Source organism: Anoplolepis gracilipes, chromosome 14, assembly GCF_047496725.1.
Source record: "Anoplolepis gracilipes chromosome 14, ASM4749672v1, whole genome shotgun sequence".
Lineage (NCBI taxonomy): Eukaryota > Metazoa > Arthropoda > Insecta > Hymenoptera > Formicidae > Anoplolepis > Anoplolepis gracilipes.
The window spans coordinates 6,815,216-6,836,094 of NC_132983.1; the positions used below are offsets into that span (position 1 = coordinate 6,815,216).

Genomic DNA, 20,879 nt, shown 5'->3' on the forward strand with positions numbered 1-20,879 from the left:
CTTTCAGTGCTCGAATTTTGAAATATTCTACATTTTACGAAAACGCAACAAAATAAAGTTCGGTTTTTTTATATTACTGTATTATTAATATTGTTATAATATTATATAATTTCAATGAAAAATCTTATATAATGAGTTTTATATAAAAAATTTTCTATAAATTTTACAGAAAGAACTTTTCGGAGGTGGGGAGGCCGGTCAACCGGATGGGCTGGCCAGTCGGAAAATGTCGAACGGCTCGACCGGAAGTCCCAAGCTCAAATGGCTGAAGGCTTTCAAAAGCCTGAAAACAAGTTCGCCTACGACGCCGCCTCTGTCAGACAAGTGAGCTACTTAATTTCCTTTTCACTAGTGCCACAAACAATTTCCACCACGTGCATGCCGCGAAAATATGTCGACAAAGTTTCCGACGCGACGGAGATGATTTTTCGCACCGAAACACCACACCGGGAACTATACATACACATATATGTTTTTCATCCAAACTCGTATATTTCCTCGATGCAATTCTCGGAAACGAAAGAGAAACATTTTGCTTCCCGAGTAATCCGCCGTTGATTGTCCTCTCCTTGTTCCATCCCGCTAAATTTTTATTTATTCGTGTTATTCAGTAGAAATAGCGCAGCAGGTACATTCGTGGGATGCGCAAATTAAAATTCGCCGGAAATAACAGCGGAAATTAATAAAGACAATACACTATCGTATGATTCGAAAATATTTCCAACAAACGTATATAATATTAAAAATCATGCACCTTAATTTTTCTTTTATTTTTCATACGATATAAACAAAAAATTATCTTGCGAATCCTACGTAACGTGTGCATGAACTAAAATAACGAATGAATGTTTATTGAAAATAGCTTTATCACAACACAACGTAGGTAGATAAATCTAATATTTATCTTTGACGTTATATATTCTCTCTCTCATTATTTTAATAGAAAATTAGAATATCTAGCAAACTTATTAAAATAGAAGAGTGTGTGTGTGTGCGTGCGTGCGTGTGTGTGCGTGTGTGTGTGCGTGTGTGTGTGTGTGTGTGTGTGTGTGTGTGTGTGTGTGTGTGTGTGTGTGTGTGTTGTAGTCATCGTAGTAATTTTATTCAATATCGATGTATTAATTAATTAAATTTAATGCGAAAGTTTTGCAAGGAAAAGCTCTGTTTGTATCTCGCAAACAATCTCACGAAGGAAATTCGTTGTCATTGTTATCTCGAAAAACAAACAGGCATAAAGCAAACAAAGTTTTTCTCGCCGCATCTTCACATACCTATAGAACAATATGTTGTCAAAATCAATTTTCTCGAGACGTGAGATGCTCGAGTTAAATATATGCTCTTATTTTTGTATGCTTTGTAAGTTTCCCAATTAGGGGAACCATAGGCGTTAGACGAAAGGGATTTTCAATAACCGTAGATACTGTTTTGCGAATGCTCGACTAATAAAGAGGAAAGCAGGCGACCATGTACCACGCAGTTTCTACCGTCGTCGCCATGTCCAGGTAAGTTTCCAGATTGTCGTGTGAATTGCATTTTTACTTCTTAATGTGCTTCTAATCGCGTTTTTCCGCGCAAAAGGAAAAAGACAGATAATTATTATATAAAATATCTTCGCGTTTAGAGTTTAAATATTATTTAAAATATTTTCGCAAATTTTTTAATACTTATTAGTAATTCACACAATTTATTTACTAATATTCCTTATTGAGATTTTCACATATTGATAGAATGTGTGTAATTCTTTACGAAAGGGAAAAATCTAAAATATAGAGAATAAAATTTTTTCATGTTAAAAATTAACTTTGAAAAAACATGCGTTTTGTTAATTTTCCCAATTTTCCAAAGTCACTTGTGTCGAATACAAAATTTTTCTCTCTGTGAAAAAATTTTATTCAACTTTTAGTTTTTCATTAAAAAATTCCTCATTCTATTCAATTACTAGACCCCTCAAATTAAAAAAAAATGCACCATATATACAGGGTGTGCGGTAATAATCGCCCCACCTCTCTAGGGCAGATGGAGCAGGTCAAACTGAACATAAAAGTCCTCTACCATTTTGCGATCTTTATAATAATTTTTGAGAAATTAATTAACAAAGATTGACAAATCCGGGCGAGTACAAGCGCGCGGCGAGAAGGCCCATCCTACTGTTACGCGGTTACTAGGCACTCATTGGATGATAGGAGAAGCGGTCTATGACTGGCAATGGATGTGTATGAGTAGCGCGCCTAGTAACCGCGTAGCAGTGGGATAGGCCTTCTCGCCTCGCGCTTATATTCATCGTGCGGATTTGTCAATCTTTGTTAATTAATTTCTCGATAATTATTACGAAGATCGCAAAATGCTAAAGGACTTTTATGTTCAGTTTGACCTGCTTTATCTGTCCTAAAGAGGTGGGGCGATTATTACCGGACATCTTGTATATTGTATAATTTTAATCTTTGATTAATATTTTTTTTTAATTTTCGAGCAATTCTTTAGTACTTGGATAAATGTGTGCATCATCACGTTTAATTTACGCCAGTCCCACGTTGTCATATTATAAGAGCACGTGATTAACACAAAATGAATAATAATAAGGCAATCGCGCGCACTCGTCGAGAGTTTCGCGCGAGGCTGAAGTAAACATGGGAGATTGCGATTTCGCAGGAAAAGCCTCGAGTCTGAGGGCGGGCACACGTGGCGCGAGTACACGTATCGCAAGATCACACCGTGCGACGCGTGCGGCCAGGTGCTACGCGGTCACAGCCGCCAGGGCGTTCGCTGTCGCGGCTGCAAGGCGAACGCGCACACGGACTGCATCAACATGGTACAACCGGCGTTATGTCCAAGCCTGGCGCCCAAGAAGGGCGGCGGGATACCGCTTCTACGTCGACAAAAAACGCAAGTGGCCGACGAGGTGCCGGCATCGTCCGAGCACAGTGAGTACAAATTTGACAAATACTTGACAGAGAAATCCCACGCGTTTTCATCCTATTTCTCCCCCCTCTCCCCTCTCTTCTTTCCCCAGCGATGCAACAGCTCTCTCTCTCTCTCTCTCTTTCTCTCATTGTCGAGGACGAAGATTTTATCGAACAATTTCCAACAAAAAGAATCGGCTAATTTTTCGATAATTTTATTATCTCGTTGATTGAAGATCTTTTCTTTTTTCCCTGTTTCACGGAAAAATGAGTTTCCTTTCATGCATTGTTAAAAATTGTTAAAAATTCGTTAAAAAATACACGCCACACAAAACGCGGCAAGACTTTTGTTCACCGTTTCTCTTTGTCGTGTTTCGCGTGTAATGACGGCGAGGGTGAATGAATTGAGAAGAGTAAAAGATAAAAATTTTAAATACAAGAATTATTAATGAACTAACTGCTCTTCTTTATATTTGAGAGAATTATTCATTGAATAATTTAAAATGAGAGAGAAAGACAGATAGAGAGATAGAGATAGAGATAGAGATAGATAGATAGATAAATAGATAGATAGATAAATAGAGAGAGAGAGAGAGAGAGAGAGAGAGAGAGAGAGAGAGTGTGTGTGTGTGTGTGTGTGTGTGTGTGTGTGTGTGTGTGTGTGTGTGTGTGTGTGTGTGTATGTCAGTTACTTTTTTATTTTTTTTTTTTTAATTTAAAAGAGAAAAAGTCATTTAATTCTTTCGAGTCATTCTACAATTTTTGATTCATTTATCGCGTATATAGTTGAATTTTATACACACACACGTAACATTATACATACAGGGTGTCCCTTTTTAATTCCTCCAGTGAAATATCTCGAAAAGTATGGAAAATTCGAAAAAATGTTTCAGACAAAAGTTATATTGTTTCTAAGAGAACATAAGATGGTGCCATTAGTTTGCCCTTGAAGAGTCACATGAAGGTCACATGAAGGTCATTTTGAATTTCTTAATCGGAACACCCTATATAGTTTTGCATATTCTTGTAGCTTATTTTGAGAGCTTTTCAAAACACTATGATAAAATGTTTTTTCATTAAACATTTTTCGAGTTATAAGGCTTCAAAGTTGTAATATTTTGACATAAAATACAAGATATCTCGTAAAATATTCATTTTTCGATTATCTTACCCTAATACTTTTATGCACAGAATAACGAGACAAATCAATTGGCGTAATTAAAACACATAATTATGTTAAAGTAAAAATATGTAACTGCTAGTTGCAAATTCAGATTTTTTCTTAAAGATAACTATGTGTTTTCTTTACACCAATTGATTCGTCTCATTATTCTGTGCATAAAAGTATTAGGGTAAGATAATCGAAAAATGAATATTTTACGAGATATCTTGTATTTTATGTCAAAATATTGCAACTTTGAAGCCTTATAACTCGAAAAATGTTTAATGAAAAAACATTTTATCATAGTGTTTTGGAAAGCTCTCGAAGTCAGCTACAAGAATATGTAATGAAAAATAGTAGGTTCCATTTAAGAAATTGAGGTGACCTTCACGTGACCTTCAAATGACTCTTCAAGGTCAGACCAATAGTGCCATCTTATGGACCCCTCGAAACCATACAACATATGTGTGAACCATTTTTCTCTCCCAGGCTTGCTTTTCGAGATATTCGACTGGAGGAATTAAAATGGGACATCCTGTATATTTCTTATTTATAAATTTAGAAATTTTTCTTCCTTTAGAAATTTAAATTAAATTCAATTCAATATAATGGTAATTAAAAGCTTAAAATTCAGATTTAAAATTGTTTAAATTATTTTTGAAGATAAGATTTATTATATGTGTCGTGAGAAAAGCATCTCTCTCAGCGTTACGATTTAATCCGTGAGAATTACTCGATACCATTTGCCGCTATATATCGTTCTTCGTGTGCGCCACATCTTATCATTTAAATCAAACGCAAAAGAAGAAAAAAGGGAAGAAGAAGACAGATCAATGTGAGCAAATTGAGCACTGATTGAGCGCGCGATAAAAACTACCATCATAAGACCACAAATAGTCCTGTCGGTGCGCTTTTTTGCATTGCTGTGTCTCTTTATCCCGTGTGGGCAGACGTGGACGCCATATACCAGGTGCTGAAGCAGGCAGGCGAGATCCGAGGAAACTCGACAAACTCACCACCTACGCCTCCTACAGCAGAACATCTCCCCTCCGGTGCAGCACCTTCGTCAGCGAGGGCTTCCTCCCATCCCTGTTCCTCGTCCACCTCTGGTAAGGCGCACCACCAAACAATTCCCGCAGACCTTGGAATATATACGTCGTGAAATCTTCCTGGAAATTTTACCACACACAGTCGTGGACAGTGGTGGATTATGTGTGCTTAAGACGCTCTCGTCCGGGACGTTAAAACAAAGATTGAATTTTACTTCTCAAACTTTTCTCATTCATCCCTAATAAATTTTTATAATATTATATTCATAGAAAATACTGTTTCTCATTTACTATTATTATCGTTAATATATTAATAAAAAGTTTCCTTTCTTTTGATCCGAGAATTTTAAATAGGAATCCTAATAAATGCAGCGTCTTTCGCACTTGTAAGTAATTTAATCGCGTCATTAGGAAAAAATTCATAAAATTCGATTCGAAACTACATTATCAATTTTATTACAATGGATATTGTTATAAAACGAAATTACTGGAGCATATCGACATAGTACTGATGGAGTGAACATGTTTTTAAATGTGTATCTTAATTTGTTCAGTTTAAGTTTGATGTACCAGTATTTAATCAAACATTTTCATATTTATTTTTTATGTTTTGTATCATTCTGTAAATTTACTTCCTGTTCATTAAAAAGCAAAAAAGATAACGAACAACTCTTTCCTTTTTCGCTTTTTATTTTTATATATATATATATATAATGTATATATATAATGTACCATAATCGTTATATATATTACATATATTATACACATATATATATATATATATATATATATATATATATATATATATATATATATTACTGTATTTAAAGAGAGAAGAAGATAGGAATATTAATCGAATAGCTTATTCGATCATTTTTTTTAGTTTTAAATATTTCTTATTATTATTAATATAATAAAAACCAGAGTTGCATAAACCATCAATGTACATTCAAAGATTTAATATTTAAAAAATTGTATCTTTAATGTCTCAAAAACTTTTTATTTTTAATATAATTCTTCTCCATATTTCTATCTTCTCGGCTAATTAAGTTGTTGCTATTGTAATTGTACTTATGTGTTATATTTTAAGCACGTATATATTGTGCGTGTTTGTTACGTCGTTCATGCTCCAGTATTATCAATTCCAAGGTCTGAGATCACTCTATGTGTCTGTGTAAAAATCGCTCGTCTTCTTCAGGGACATGACTCGTAAATTCGTAATCTATCGATTCTTTAATGTGTATTCTTTTCTTCTTCTTCTTCTCCTTCTTCCACGCTTGTATCTTTTCTTATTTTCTACTGCTTTTTTTTCTTCTACCACATATATCTATATATATTCTGCTTGTTATTAATTCAACCGATTTTTAGAGGTAAGTCGCTGACATTATTATTGGTATTATTCAGCACCTCTATTACACATACATATATATATATATATATATATATATATATATATATATATATATATATAACGTATTGTCGTTATCTACAATTAAAAAATTATCTATAGCGTTACGTTTTTCACGATTGTCACACCCACGACGATAAATTCCACCTATTTAATCGTGTGTATATTCGACTTTATATTTCCACTTCTTTTATTTTATCATTTTTACAGCGACTTTTACAGAATTATAAATTACACACGTAAAAACATTTTATATATTTGTACATATACAGGGTGTCCCATTTTAAGTGTCCACCCCAAATATCTCTCTTATTTTTGATTTTAAAGAAAAATAGTTCAGACATGTGTTGTATGGTTTCGAGGGGGTAAGATGGTACCGTTGGTTTGACCTTGAAGAGTCATTTGAAGGTCATGTAAAGGTTACCTCAATTTTTTTAAATGGCACCCCCTATTTTTTCTTTCATATTCTTGTAGCTGACTTCGAGAGCTTTCCAAAACACTATGATAAATTGTTTTTTCATTAAACATTTTTCGAGTTATAAGGCTTCAAAGTTGCAATATTTTGACATAAAATATAAGATATCTCGTAAAATATTCATTTCTCGATTATCTTACCCTAATACTTTCATGCACAGAATAATGAGACGAATCAATTGGTGTAAAGAAAATACATAGTTATCTTTAAAAAAAAACCTGAATTTGCAACTAGCAGTTACACATTTTTACTTTAACATAATAATGTGTTTTAATTACGCCAATTGATTTGTCTCATTATTCTGTGCATAAAAGTATTAAGGTAAGATAATCGAAAAATGAATATTTTACAAGATATCTTGTATTTTAAATCAAAATACTGCAACTTTGAAGCCTTATAACTCGAAAAGTGTTTAATGAAAAAAAATTTAATCATAGTGTTTTGGAAAGCTCTCAAGATAAGCTACAAGAATATTCAAAAATATATAGGGTGTTCCATTTAAGAAATTCAAAATGACCTTCACGTGACCTTCACGTGACTCTTCAAGGTCAAACAAATGGCACCATCTTATGGCCCTTTCGAAACCATACAACTTTTGCTTGAAACATTTTTCTCTCCCAGACTTGGTTTTCGAAATATTCGACTGGAGGAATTAAAAGGACACCCTGTATATGTATCTTGCAAAGTCTTCAAAGTATGAGACGCATCGCTAATATCATTGCATATAAAATTACTGTAAATAAAACTAACTTGATCGAACGATTTATTTTCATTATTTATATATTTATTATCTTTGTTACGAGTGTACTAGATTTTTTTGAAGGAGCTCTCGTTGCGAGCTTCTCTCGACTGAAAATCCAGGTCTCTTGTTCGACAAGTCTCGAACGAATCGATCTTTTTAGACTGACACGTTTGTCGTCGTGGGTGTCTTTCTTCGACGACGAAAGAAACTCTTTATCGCTTCTTACCCTCTTGACTTTTATCACGGAGACTTATCAAGTTTCCCTCCCTAAATCACCCCCCTATTAGCTTTCTCTCATATGTTCGAGAATCTATCATAAGTTACCATAATAATAATAATAATAATAATAATAATAATAATAATAATAATAATAATAATAATAATAATAATAATAATAAGCATAATAATCATAATAATAATAATTAACATCATCATTATTGATTGTTGATATTAAGGATAGTATTGATATTAATAATCATAATTATAATAATATAAAAAATTAACGTAATAATAATAAATAAACATTAATAAAACGACATTAGTAATCGTTATAATAAAAATTGATTGTAATAAAATAACAATTATTATTATTATTTTTAATTATTTTTAAGACTTTCTCTTTTTTTCGTTATTTGATCATTTATTATAATTATTAGTTCTGTTTTCTTTTTATTTGTTTAATTATACTTGTTTATATAACGATAGATACCCTTGTATACTTGACGTTGTATCTCGCGAAGAAAGCGAAATTACGGTATCATAAGAATAATCCTACATAAATGCACAAAGAGAGGACAACAAGGAGCGAATAACGAAAAAAAAAAAAAAAAATATCGCCGACTAACCCCAGGGATGATAACATCAGGATTTCCAGCTTGTGCTATTCTAATAAGAACAATTAATGAGAATTTGTTCGAGCTTTCTCTCCTTCTAAGTTCTAAACAATCTCGAGATTGAGACCAACCGCGAGAGATCGAATGAAGAATGAAAAGCGACTGACCTCGTCGGAGGAGATCGAAATGTCGATAATATAATCGCATTATCGTTGTGAAATCTGATTGATCAGGACGCGGCAGCGGCGGATCTGCTTCCGGCACACGGCCCTTCGGACAGCCCCTGGTACTGATGTCGCAGGAATCGTCGTCGCCCCCATCGACGTCGACCTCCCTGAAAACAACCGACGTGGACGTGCAAGCTCAACGCGGAGCCAATAAAAAACGATGACGATGCGCGTCATGTCGTGACGTACGAATGATGCATTCGCGCGAGGTGCATCAAGCACATACGTATACATACATAAATCCATACGCGAATGCCGCGATAGATCTTTTCTCGAGAATGATATGACCTCGAGAACACCGCGACCCCGTCGCCGATCTCTCTCTCTCATCATTTCCTTTTCCGCTCGAATATTGTCCATTTTATTTATTTGTTTGAGCGACCCCCGTTCCCAATTCTCCTCCCTTTATACTCTTGTATTCTATACAATACAAAAATACATGACAGCTATTCTTGGGCTTGTATTGAACATTTGAATGTATTTTAACAATGCTTGAATTTTTCGACGTTCGCTTTGACAGCTCCGTTATTTATTATTATATTCATGAAAAATCGAATATATTAATGTTGACAAAATAAAAATATATATTATCTTTCTCGATCATATCCTCATTCATATTTGTAATAATTATACCTTTCGAAATTGAAATTAATGTATAACAAAAATAATGGCATTAATGAAAAAAATCTGGCTTTTGCGAATTTTTAGAGATATTCAAGGAGTATTTAAGGATGTTTAGCACCTACAATCGGAGCAAAAAGTAGTCGAAATTCACGAATATATACTTTTCTCATATATCTTAACATATGATTATTATAAAGATTACATAAAATCTTATTATTTATTCATAGTTAGAGCGTAGAAATGTATTTTCCAACTTCTGTTGCTTTTCTTCGGAGAACTTTCGTGTTTCTTAAATTATAATGAGAAACTTTTATCATTGACGATATCTCGATTTCAATATTACAACACAAAATTTGAATTATAAAAATAAAAGAATTTACTCGTACAGAGTAATTTAAAATGTCAGAATAAAAATTATAATAGTGAATAATGACAAAATATAGATTTTTAACTATTTCTTTGATAAATTTAATAATTTGTCATTTCTCCGAGAAGAAAGAAATGTGGCAACATGGTAATGTTTCATAAGTTGCTCAAATTGCAAATTGACATAAGAGGCCTAGTCGCTTCTCGCTTCCACGTATATATAAAGGCTTCTTCAGATGAAAAGATAGGTTATTTAAAATGTCAAAAGAAGGCTCAGCTGAATGCTATGTTGCCACGTTTTCACAATAAATAATATGTCATCTCGGATAATAGGATGAAATTGAGAAAATTATATTCAATATCTTTTCAACTAGTCAGTACTTGACCAAAATTATGTGATCAAATATTTCCTCTATATTTAAACTATATTTTTGCAAATTTTGATTAAATTCCTATTATTATTTCTATCTATTTTAGCTTTTAAATCAACACGACCACAGGTTTTTTATAAGATAGAAAATCTGTAATCGTATCAATTTAAGGGCTAAAAAGGACAGAAATAATTATATTTATACTTATTTATATAAATAATTATATTTATAATAATATCGACGGGTAAATTCATTGAAAATTAAAATCCTTATAACTTTTGATTGTTTCAGTGAATCAACTCGAGGTTTTTTTTATAAGTTTCTGAACATGTATCAGAACAATCTGTGCAAATTTTATTAAATTCCTATATTTTTAAAAATAGGTACTAAACATTCTTAAGAATATTTATAAATATCCGTATTGTATAGAATGTTTTCCAATCTAATTCCAATTTAATTTCCCATCTATTATATAATTATTTGACTCGTTTCGTGATACGCTCGCGGAGAGACATGTCTCGCGCTCGTTGATTAATTAAGATGCTAATGGACGGCCAAGAAAACAATGAATATTAGACAGATGCGCAAACGTCGAGTAAATGTGAGCATCGATTCTTTGTCGAGTATATCGATCCGACTGAACATGTGTACGTAGGTGGATTGTATTCTATACGAACGAGAGAAAAAAAAAACGTGACCTGCGTGAATCGATCAAACACGGACACACCATGATTATTAAAAATTTATTTCTGCAAAAGTAGTTAGCTAACTGGATGAAAAATAAGAGAAAAAGTACACAAAGAGAATGTACTTGGATTACAAATGTAGTAACAAAAAGTGAAATTTTGTACAGGATTATGCAAGATTACACGAGAACAGAGGACAAGGACACTTTACGCAAGTATACGCTTTCGATTCTCGAACCGACTCGCCTGTAACATCACGGAATGTCTTCATCTACTTATCGTTATCCTTCGCATTTTCAACGTTGCCGACGTTTGCAACGATCCATAATTAGGATTGTTTATTCATCAACCTAATATCTGTTTCAAGAAGGTATCGTTTTTGATATTTTCTACGATACCGTAGAATAAAATTCGAATAAATATTTTAATTTGACACGTGTCGAATCTAAATCGATATATCAATTTGAAAATGCAAAAAATATAAATTTTACACAAAGGATAAAAAATTATTTATCAATATTTAGGTTTATCAAATTTTTATTTACTTCAATATTATCATTTTAATTAGTTTATTAAAATTATTAATTATTATATCAAGAGAACAACACATCGATATAATTGAGAGAATTTTATTTTCTTTTCTTCTTTTTATCAAATAATCTATAGATTCTAAATGAATATAACTTGAAAAATAAATTAAAAAAAGAAAAAGAAAAAAAAAATTTTATTTTTAAATATTTTTTAGAAATGAGTCCCTAATTCAGCTTAATATCTGTGTCAAGAAGGTGTCGCTTTTGATATTTCCTATGAAACCGTAAAATAAAATTCGAATAAAAATTTTAATTTGACACGTGTCGAATCTAAATCGATATATCAATTTGAAAATGCAAAAAATATAAATTTTACACAAAGGATAAAAAATTATTTATCAATATTTAGGGTTATCAAATTTTTATTTACTTCAATATTATTACTTTAATTATTTTATTAAAATTATTAATTATTATATCAAGAGAACAACACACCGATATAATTGAGTGAATTTTCTTTTCTTTTCTTCTTTTTATCAAATAATCTATAGATTCTAAATGAATATAACTTGAAAAATAAATTAAAAAAAGAAAAAGAACAAAAAAAAAGAATTTTATTTTTAAATATTTTTCAGAAATGAGTCCCCCAAGTTAATATGACTTTAATAAATATCGAAAATCGTGGAAGGAGAAAAACGATCGCACTTTGTGGTTCGTTGCACGTAGTATGTAAATACAAGCAGCGGAACACAATTTACGCTTTGTCATGGATTTAAATCGATATAACACGGCCACTATCGATTTTATGCCGTTGTGATAGCGAACGAGGCTATTTTATCGGTTCACCTCTTTATTGTAGCAACACAAACAGGATTTGTTTCATTCATTTCAGCTTTCAGTACATGACTGTTGAGTCGTTTACCGCGTTTTTCCTTTCTTTTATTTCTGTTTGCAAAGCGTGCAGTGAAATTCGAAAATAATCTTAGAATGAAGAAACATAGTTTCTTCGTATAAAACGTGCTATAAAATTCGAGCGACACACTTTTATGGGCAGTAGAGCGATGAAGAGAACCATTTCCATTTAACAATAAACTTGGAGAAGCGTCTTTGTATCGACAGACGTCTTTAGGCTAAACTTGTTGTGAAATATGTTCATTTTTGTCGTTACAGAGAGTCAATTGAATTTTTTTCGCATCCCCGTATCAAAGTTTTATTTATTATATAGTTTGTACTGTCGAAACGCCCAATTAGAAGAAGAAGATAAAAAATATCTAATATATAAAAGGTTTAAAGTAATGTGAATCAAGTGGATTTTTATCCAGCTCTGTTGTCTTCTTACACATATATACATTGAAAATGTTGTAACTTTTTCCGATAAAAGCATATGTAAATATTGTAAATAAAATTGTTTGTTTTCTTTTCCGCAATATTACAAAATTTTTCATATTTTTTACGCGAGTCGTGTCCCGTTGTAATTATGTTTATACGCTTTTTATCTCAGTGTATGTATATACAAATTACTTTGAATGTGATTCGTGTATTTGTAAATAGACTGTTCCGCTTATTTGTATAGCCGGTACTTCAATATACTCGACGCTGACACCGATTACGTTTTTATAGATAGATGTGTCACAATTTGTGGAATTTTATTTAAGTAAATGGAATTATCTATCGCTCGACTAATTGCAAAGGCTTAATTAACCTCCATAAATTATTGCTTTATCTTTGCACTCTTTCAACTCTCAATGCAAATTAAAATATCTCAACTGGAAATTGTATTTCTAAAAAATTCTGTACAAAGAGATCGAAATTAAACAAAGAATTTCACCCTAATTCCACAATCATTCAAAAATCATTAATTTTTATTTGTTCCCATTTGAAACGCGATTGTGTGTGATTAACATCTCGATGTTCTGTCAATAAAAACTTTCATCTAATTTCATAGTTTGTAAAAAAAAACTACAATCTTAAATTTTCAATCATTCTAAAAAGCATGGCGGAAGATTTTAGACTTTCACATTTTTTTCATCATCATGTGTTTGCCACGTTTCATTATTAAATTTTGCAATTATTCAATGTCAGCGTCGAGAAGCGCAACTCTTTTATCATGGCTAACAAATTTCTAACCGATTATTACGAAAAACCAAGCACCACATAGTCCGCAACGTAGACGCGAGAGGCTGAACCTGAGGATGAAGAGCCTCAGCTTGGACTCACCGGAAGGGACTGCGCACCACCGGCATCGCCCACGAGATTACTACTCTGCTACTGGTGCGAGAGAGACCACGCCACCCCGACATTCTGACAGCGGCAGTATCAACAGGCTGTGTGAGTAAACCGCGGATAAATATATGTACACTATTAAGTCGATGCATATAAAATGGCCAGTTTGCAAGGCCCTCTAATTGTTGGATTGTATTTTAGAAAGCATTTAATTATACGTTTCATTGTGTCTTTAGCTTAAAGTTTTTTTTCTTTTTTTTTTAATTTTATTGTAAGATAGGTTCGATACTCGATTATTCATATACCTTCATTTCTTTGCGCACAAAACTATGTTTCATATTTTATTATATTTTAGTTTGTGAAATTAAAACAACCGCAACGGAATTCAGAAAATGCAAAATTATTATAAAATTAATATAATGTTGTTTTAAAAATAGTTATATTTTAATATCGAAATGATAAATTTTAGTACGTGGTATTATCCGAGATATACAGATGCGAATAAGTATATACAGGGTGTCCCATTTTAATTTCTCCAGTGAAATATTTCGAAAAATATGGAAAATTCGAAAAAATATTTCAGACAAAAGTTGTATGGTTTCTAGGGGGACATAAGATGGTGCCATTAGTTTGACCTTGAAGAGTCACATGAAGGTCACGTGAAGGTCATTTTGAATTTCTTAAATGGAACACCCTATATATTTTTGCATATTCTTGTAGCTTATCTCGAGAGCTTTTCAAAACACTATGAAACACTATTAAATATTTTTTCATTAAACACTTTTCGAGTTATAAGGCTTCAAATTTGCAATATTTTGACATAAAATACAAGATACATCTCTCATAAAATATTCATTTCTCGATTATCTTACCCTAATACTTTTATGCACAGAATAACGAGATAAATCAATTGACGTAATTAAAACACATAATTATGTTAAAGTAAAAATGTGTAACTGCTAGTTGCAAATTCAGATTTTTTCTTAAAGATAACTATGTGTTTTCTTTACACCAATTGATTCGTCTCATTATTCTGTGCATAAAAGTATTAGGGTAAGATAATCGAAAAATGAATATTTTACGAGATATCTTGTATTTTATGTCAAAATATTGCAACTTTGAAGCCTTATAACTCGAAAAATGTTTAATGAAAAAACATTTTATCATAGTGTTTTGGAAAGCTCTCGAAGTCAGCTACAAGAATATGTAATGAAAAATAGTAGGTTCCATTTAAGAAATTGAAGATGACCTTCACGTCACCTTCAAATGACTCTTCAAGATCAAACCAATGGTACCATCTTATGGCCCCCTCGAAACCATACAACACATGTCTGAACCATTTGTCTCTCCCTTGGCTTGGTTTTCAAGATATTCGAATGGGACACCCTGTATACACCCCGCATTTGTCTTTCCTCTTTAAAAATTCTGAAAGAAATTTAGCTGCTCATTTTCTTGAAAGATTTACATCAATTAAATGAACATGGAACCTTCCTTTAAGATTGTCCGGCAATCTATGAATCTTATTGTTAGGACTATACAAGCTTAATAAATATATCTTTTACAGCGCCTTGCAGCCCTGGTCAGACACACGGTGTGCACAAGCACGTGCGAAGCGCCATCCGGATGTCGAGTATGGAGTTGCCGGATGAGAACGAAAAGTCGTACTCGTCAGCGAGTACGTCACCGTGTCCGTCGCCACACACCAACAATCAGAATCACCTGAATCCACCCGGTGGCAAGCGTGTACTGCCGCCAAATAATCTCTACGTTGTGTTATACAACTTTGAAGCACGACATCCGGATGAGCTGGATCTCAAGTGAGTAATCATAGCGCAAAAACCCTCTCGCTTTTCAATTTTCAAATACTGCATAAATCAATTTGCTTTATAGCAATAAACACTTTTATCTAAAAAAAAAAAAAATTAGTGCATTTTAAAATAATGTCTTAATCTTTTCTTGAAATTTGTTATTTTATTGTAATCATTTTATTTAAATTAATTTTGTGGAACATTAAAAAATGATGGCTTATTTTATAATAATTAAAAACATGTCAGATATTTAAAAAATATATAATTTTAATAATAATAATTGTAATTTTTATTACCCATAAATTTTTTAAATTATTCTCTTGGTAAAAAAATACATAAAGAAATATTAATATTTTAAATTGAATTAAATCATAATATTTATTCTACACATAGCTTTTAACAATATTTTATCTTAAATTTATAATTTTTTTTTTTAGTAAAAAGTGTTTATAATTATTCCTGCCACGATTATGTTAATGCAACAAATATCGTGAATAAACGCTTACGTATCAGCTGATATTGTCCCGCAATATGATACGCCACTGTTGTTATTTTCTGCTTCGTAGCTCCTTTCCGCTTCTTTACTCCTTCTTGCTCCTTTCTTGCTTCAAGTGTTCATACAGATGGATATGATAATCACCATACACTATTTATTATTATTTTTAACGATCGCCCGTTATATATTTTTCATCCGATACTCTCAATCACGACACAGTTGCGCACTTTTTTTATTCACTTTTTATTCATATTTTAATTAAATAAATCACCGGACCTCTCAAAAACCTCTGTACCGTTCGAAGAAACAAAATAATAACGCGAAATACTATGATCCCTCGATTTACACGACATTTCCGGCTTGCACATTTGCTTCTGGCGCGCAATAATTTAGACTTTAGACTAATAAACAGTGTAAAACATAACCGGTCAATAATAGATGCGACTGTCGACCATCCATACATTACATTCGAATAATCTTCCGATCGATTTATTATTATGACGCGATCCTTCTAATATATTTTAGATAATCGTATAATATCAATGCTTTGTCGAACGAGCATACAACGCGAAATATGCAAATCGGTGATAAAATTTAGGCTAGAATCTCATCGACGTGACGCAGTATCGCATCGATCGCGAAATTGAGAAAATGCGTTTGATCGCGTATTTTCATACTAATTACCATTCCGAAACACTCGTCCGTCATTTAATTCGACACTTTCGACACGTGTCCGCGAGCGAAATGTATTATTTTCCATGAATAAACGACGCGAGAGTCGTGAAACGATCGCGATTCACATCCGAACCCAAGTACGCAGTAAAATGTTCGAATTTCCTCTCTCCGTCCTCCACGTGGTCACGTCCTCCTCCCTCGAGCCCGAATTTTTTTCAAGCGATAAAATATTCTCCGCCATACGTTTGTCGCTGTAATACTGTAACAATTATTTTGAGATCATAAACGTTATTATCGCCAAAACTTTTGAATATTTTTCACAGAGTAATGTTTGATACGTATTAATGAAATATTATAATAATGATTCAACATCAAAATACCGCCACTTTCATCTCGTTTGAAATACACGAAATCGAGAGTACTGAATTGCGCATTTAGAGAATTATTAGTCTCACGAGACAATCGCACTGTCACTTAATTCCACGCTCTTGACACTTGGTCGTGCACGAAATATACTTTTCCACGAATAAACGGCGCGAGAATCGTGATACGATCGCGACCGCAGACCACAGCCGAATGGGCACAAGTACGCCACGAAATGCAATGCAGGGCCAACTTCAAAGTACCACTGCTTTCGTCACGTACTTACGTAATTATGGCGGCTAAATGTTTTTCAATTCAAATAGAAAGAATAATAGAAAAAAGTAATGCATATAAAAATATCAATAGCAAAATGATATAAAAGAGTAAAGTATACGGCAGTTGTCTTAAAGTCATTATTAAATTATTATAATGTTTTTAAGGATGTTATTATTATTTAATTATATATATGTTAATATTAATAAAATCAAAAAGAGATAAAAAAGAAACGATCTGCGAACAACAGATAATCGTAGATTAGTTTTTTTAAGTTATAAAATTAATTTAACAATTTTAACAAAATGATTACGCGTTTGTTCGAAGGATTGAAAAAAGATAGTACATGTCATGCGCATAGTTTGTTTTACACGTCGTTTACGCAATAATAACATTTGAAATGTTAAAACAATTACTATTGTTACTGTGACACGCAAAGAATATTCTTATTAATTTCCTAAAAAAAAAACTCGAGCTCGTACACACTTGCGCATAAAGAGTAGAGAAAACATTTGGTCGTTTCGCCACGCATTTATATTTATTTGGCTGTGAATCGCGATCGTTTCATGATATATTCTCGCATCGTTTATTCGTGGAAAATGATATTTCGCGTGCAAATAAGAGTCGGGAGTGTGTAAATAATGCACGATGGGGCGTGTTCTTTAGCTCGTATCTAGACTACGCATTGAAGATTGAGATTAAAGATTGAAGATTGACATTTGACAATCAGGAGAAAGCAATTTTAGTTTCTTTTGTTCTGATTAGTCAAATTTTAATCTTTAATCTTTGATCTTTAATTTTCAATGAGTAGTCTGAAATAGTGATGGGCGATCTCGATTCGATTTTCAGAAAATCGATCTTTTTTCTCAAAAAAATCGATTCTTTTCTGTTCGATTCTTATACGAATCGATTCTTATTGTAGAAAATCGAATTTCGATCTGTTGATATTTGATGTTCGTTATACGTACGTTTAGTGGTGCCGGAAGTGGCGCTTTTCAATATGCGCACGAATGGAAAATTGAATAAATATATTAAAAAAAAATGTTTTAAAATATTTTTATTCTTTTTTTAAAAATTTTTGAGTGTCTCCGAAACAAATGTCAAATAATTTTATAAATCAAATTATTTTTAAGTAAAACATAATTTACTATAATTATGCAAATATAATCCATCTTACAAAATTATGACTTTTTAGTTTTTGTTATGTAATTTTGATTTTTTAGATCGATTCTTTTGGTTCGATTTTTTTAGTAAATCGATCTCAGTTACTTCGATTCAAACATCGATTCTTTCTAAAAAATCGCTCATCACTAGTCTGAGACGGGCTTTCCGATTTCATGATCGTGTCAAGCCGACGAGTTTCCTATCCTTGTTCGTTCATTAACCCGTGCATGTCAAACGCTATAAAAGTAGTAACGATACTTTCATCTTGATCGTTGTTATAATAATTTAAACAGTCTTGCTTTGTCAGGAATGTTTGCAAGTTTTCGCGATAATAACGTTTAAAATGTCAAAATAATCGTCGTTGTGTTGCGACGACACGCGTATTACGAATAATTATTTTTCTTGCTTTTCTGGAAAAAAAACTCAGGCTCCGACCGTTTTTATTTGAATGTGGATCGTGATTGTTTCTTGATTTTAACGTCGTTTATTCGCGGAAATGAATGTTTCACGCGCAAACAAGTGTCGAATTAAGTGACGTGCAATCGTTTCCGGATGCTAGTTTACGAATACATGATTAGAGAACGCTTGGTTTATATTTCATTTGCGCGGTAATTTGTACATACATATATAAGTTTATTTAACATGTTACTCGTAATTTATAGGGCCGGTTACAAAGTTACCGTGATTGATAAATCAGAGAAAGACTGGTGGAAAGGTAAATGTCTCGGTGGTCGTGCCGGTTATTTTCCAAGTGCGTATGTTATGCGAGTCGAATCTGGTCAAAGGACTCTTCAAGTTACACGCAATCTGCAGTTGGCTGAACAAACTCTGCTGCGAGATCAGGTATATTTGCAGTCCCTAAAAACATTTTAATTAAATTTCAAGTGCACTAATATTTGTTTTTTTCCATTTATTTGTACGATTCAGATTTTATCTGATGTCAAAAAAATTTCAATAAGCTTTAATAGAAATTTTAATTTATAATTTGTTTGATCTTTTATTAATATTATCGTGATTAAAACCAAGAGAGAAAGAGAGAGAGAGAGAGAGAGAGAGAGAGAGAGAGAGAGAGAGAGAGAGAGAGAGAGAGAGAGAGAGAAAACAGTGCAAATAAAAACTGATGTTGGTGCACTTATAATTTTCAATTACATATTTTGCTATTAAGGATGTTTAGTACCTATTTTTAAAAATATACTTTAATAAAATTTGCACAGATTGTTCTGGTACATGTTCAGAGACTTATAAAAGAAACCTGGAGTTGATTCACTGAAACAATCAAAAGTTATAAGGATTTTTTAATTTTCAATGAATTTACCCGTCGATATTATTATAAATATAATTATTTATATAAATAAGTATAAATATAATTATTTCTGTCCTTTTTAGCCCTTAAATTGATACGATTACAGATTTTCTATCTTATAAAAAAACCTATGATCGTGTTGATTTAAGAGCTAAAATAGATAGAAATAATAATAGGAATTTATTCAAAATTTGCAAAAGTATAGTTTAAATATAGAGGAAATATCTGATCACATAATTTTGGTCAAGTACTGACTAGTTCAAAAGATATTGAATATAATTTTCTCAATTTCGTCCTATTATCCGAGATGACATATTATTTATTGTGAAAACGTGGCAACATAGCATTCAGCTGAGCCTTCTTTTGACATTTTAAATTACCTATCTTTTCATCTGAAGAAGCCTCTATATACAAACGTGTAAGTGAGAAGCGACTAGGCCTCATATGTCAATTTGCAATTTGACCAACTTATGAAAAATTACCATGTTGCCACATTTCTTCCTTCTCGGAGAAATGACAAATTATTAAATTTATCAAAGAAATAGTTAAAAATCTTCTATATTTTGTCATTATTCACTATTATAATTTTTATTCCGACATTTTAAATTACTCTGTACGAGTAAATTCTTTTATTTTTATAATTCAAATTTTGTGCTGTAATGTTGAAATGTTGAGGTACCGTCAATGATAAAAGTTTCTCATTATAATTTAAGAAACACGAAAATTCTCCGAAAAAAAGCAACAGAAGTTGGAAAATACATTTCTAAACTCTAGCTTTTGCTCCGATTGTAGGTGCTAAACATCCTTAAATATTAAGTATATTTTTAATTTGTTTAATTAATTTTTGATACAAAATACATACCTTTCTCGATAATTAAACTTAACTTTTAACTTTTACTTAAATGTATTTGACATTTTTACATTCTTCTAATTTTTATTTCAAGAATTTTCTCACACATATCTTTTACTAAATTTCTTTTTATTTTTAAATTTTGCAAAAATATAATTCACAAAAGTTTGATTCTCTTCTATTCTATCACATGATATAGATTGTAATTCAAGTTGGCGAGGAAATGGATGGGGTGGCAATGGTGAGATGCGCAGCAGACGTACGTTCCGCCGATCACACGGGCAAAGAGGGTGACGTGCTTTACAAGGAGATCCTCTGTCCCCTCAAGTACCTACAAGAAGTGTGACAGCA

General features: G+C 32.2%; 1 protein-coding gene and 1 long non-coding RNA gene across 5 annotated transcripts in view; one reads left to right on the forward strand and one right to left on the reverse strand.

Annotated features, from left to right (window-relative positions):
- LOC140672888 (uncharacterized) overlaps positions 1-16,102 on the reverse strand; it is a 76,513-nt gene extending 60,411 nt beyond the window's left edge. Inside the window, exon 1 of the long non-coding RNA XR_012047972.1 lies at positions 15,911-16,102. This is a non-coding gene — a long non-coding RNA (uncharacterized lncRNA). The remainder of the gene's footprint in view (positions 1-15,910) is intronic.
- Stacl (SH3 and cysteine-rich domain-containing protein) overlaps positions 1-20,874 on the forward strand; it is a 61,830-nt gene extending 40,956 nt beyond the window's left edge. For 2 of the 4 annotated variants that reach the window (XM_072905333.1, XM_072905332.1), the window contains 8 exons: positions 170-324; positions 1,449-1,502; positions 2,650-2,921; positions 5,013-5,171; positions 13,522-13,701; positions 15,161-15,413; positions 19,038-19,218; positions 20,728-20,874. In XM_072905333.1, coding sequence (XP_072761434.1) covers positions 170-324; positions 1,449-1,502; positions 2,650-2,921; positions 5,013-5,171; positions 13,522-13,701; positions 15,161-15,413; positions 19,038-19,218; positions 20,728-20,874 — 1,401 coding nt within the window. The remainder of the gene's footprint in view (positions 1-169; positions 325-1,448; positions 1,503-2,649; positions 2,922-5,012; positions 5,172-13,521; positions 13,702-15,160; positions 15,414-19,037; positions 19,219-20,727) is intronic. The other 2 variants (XM_072905335.1, XM_072905334.1) reach the window with 2 other exon arrangements.
- Positions 20,875-20,879: the final 5 nt, after the last annotated feature.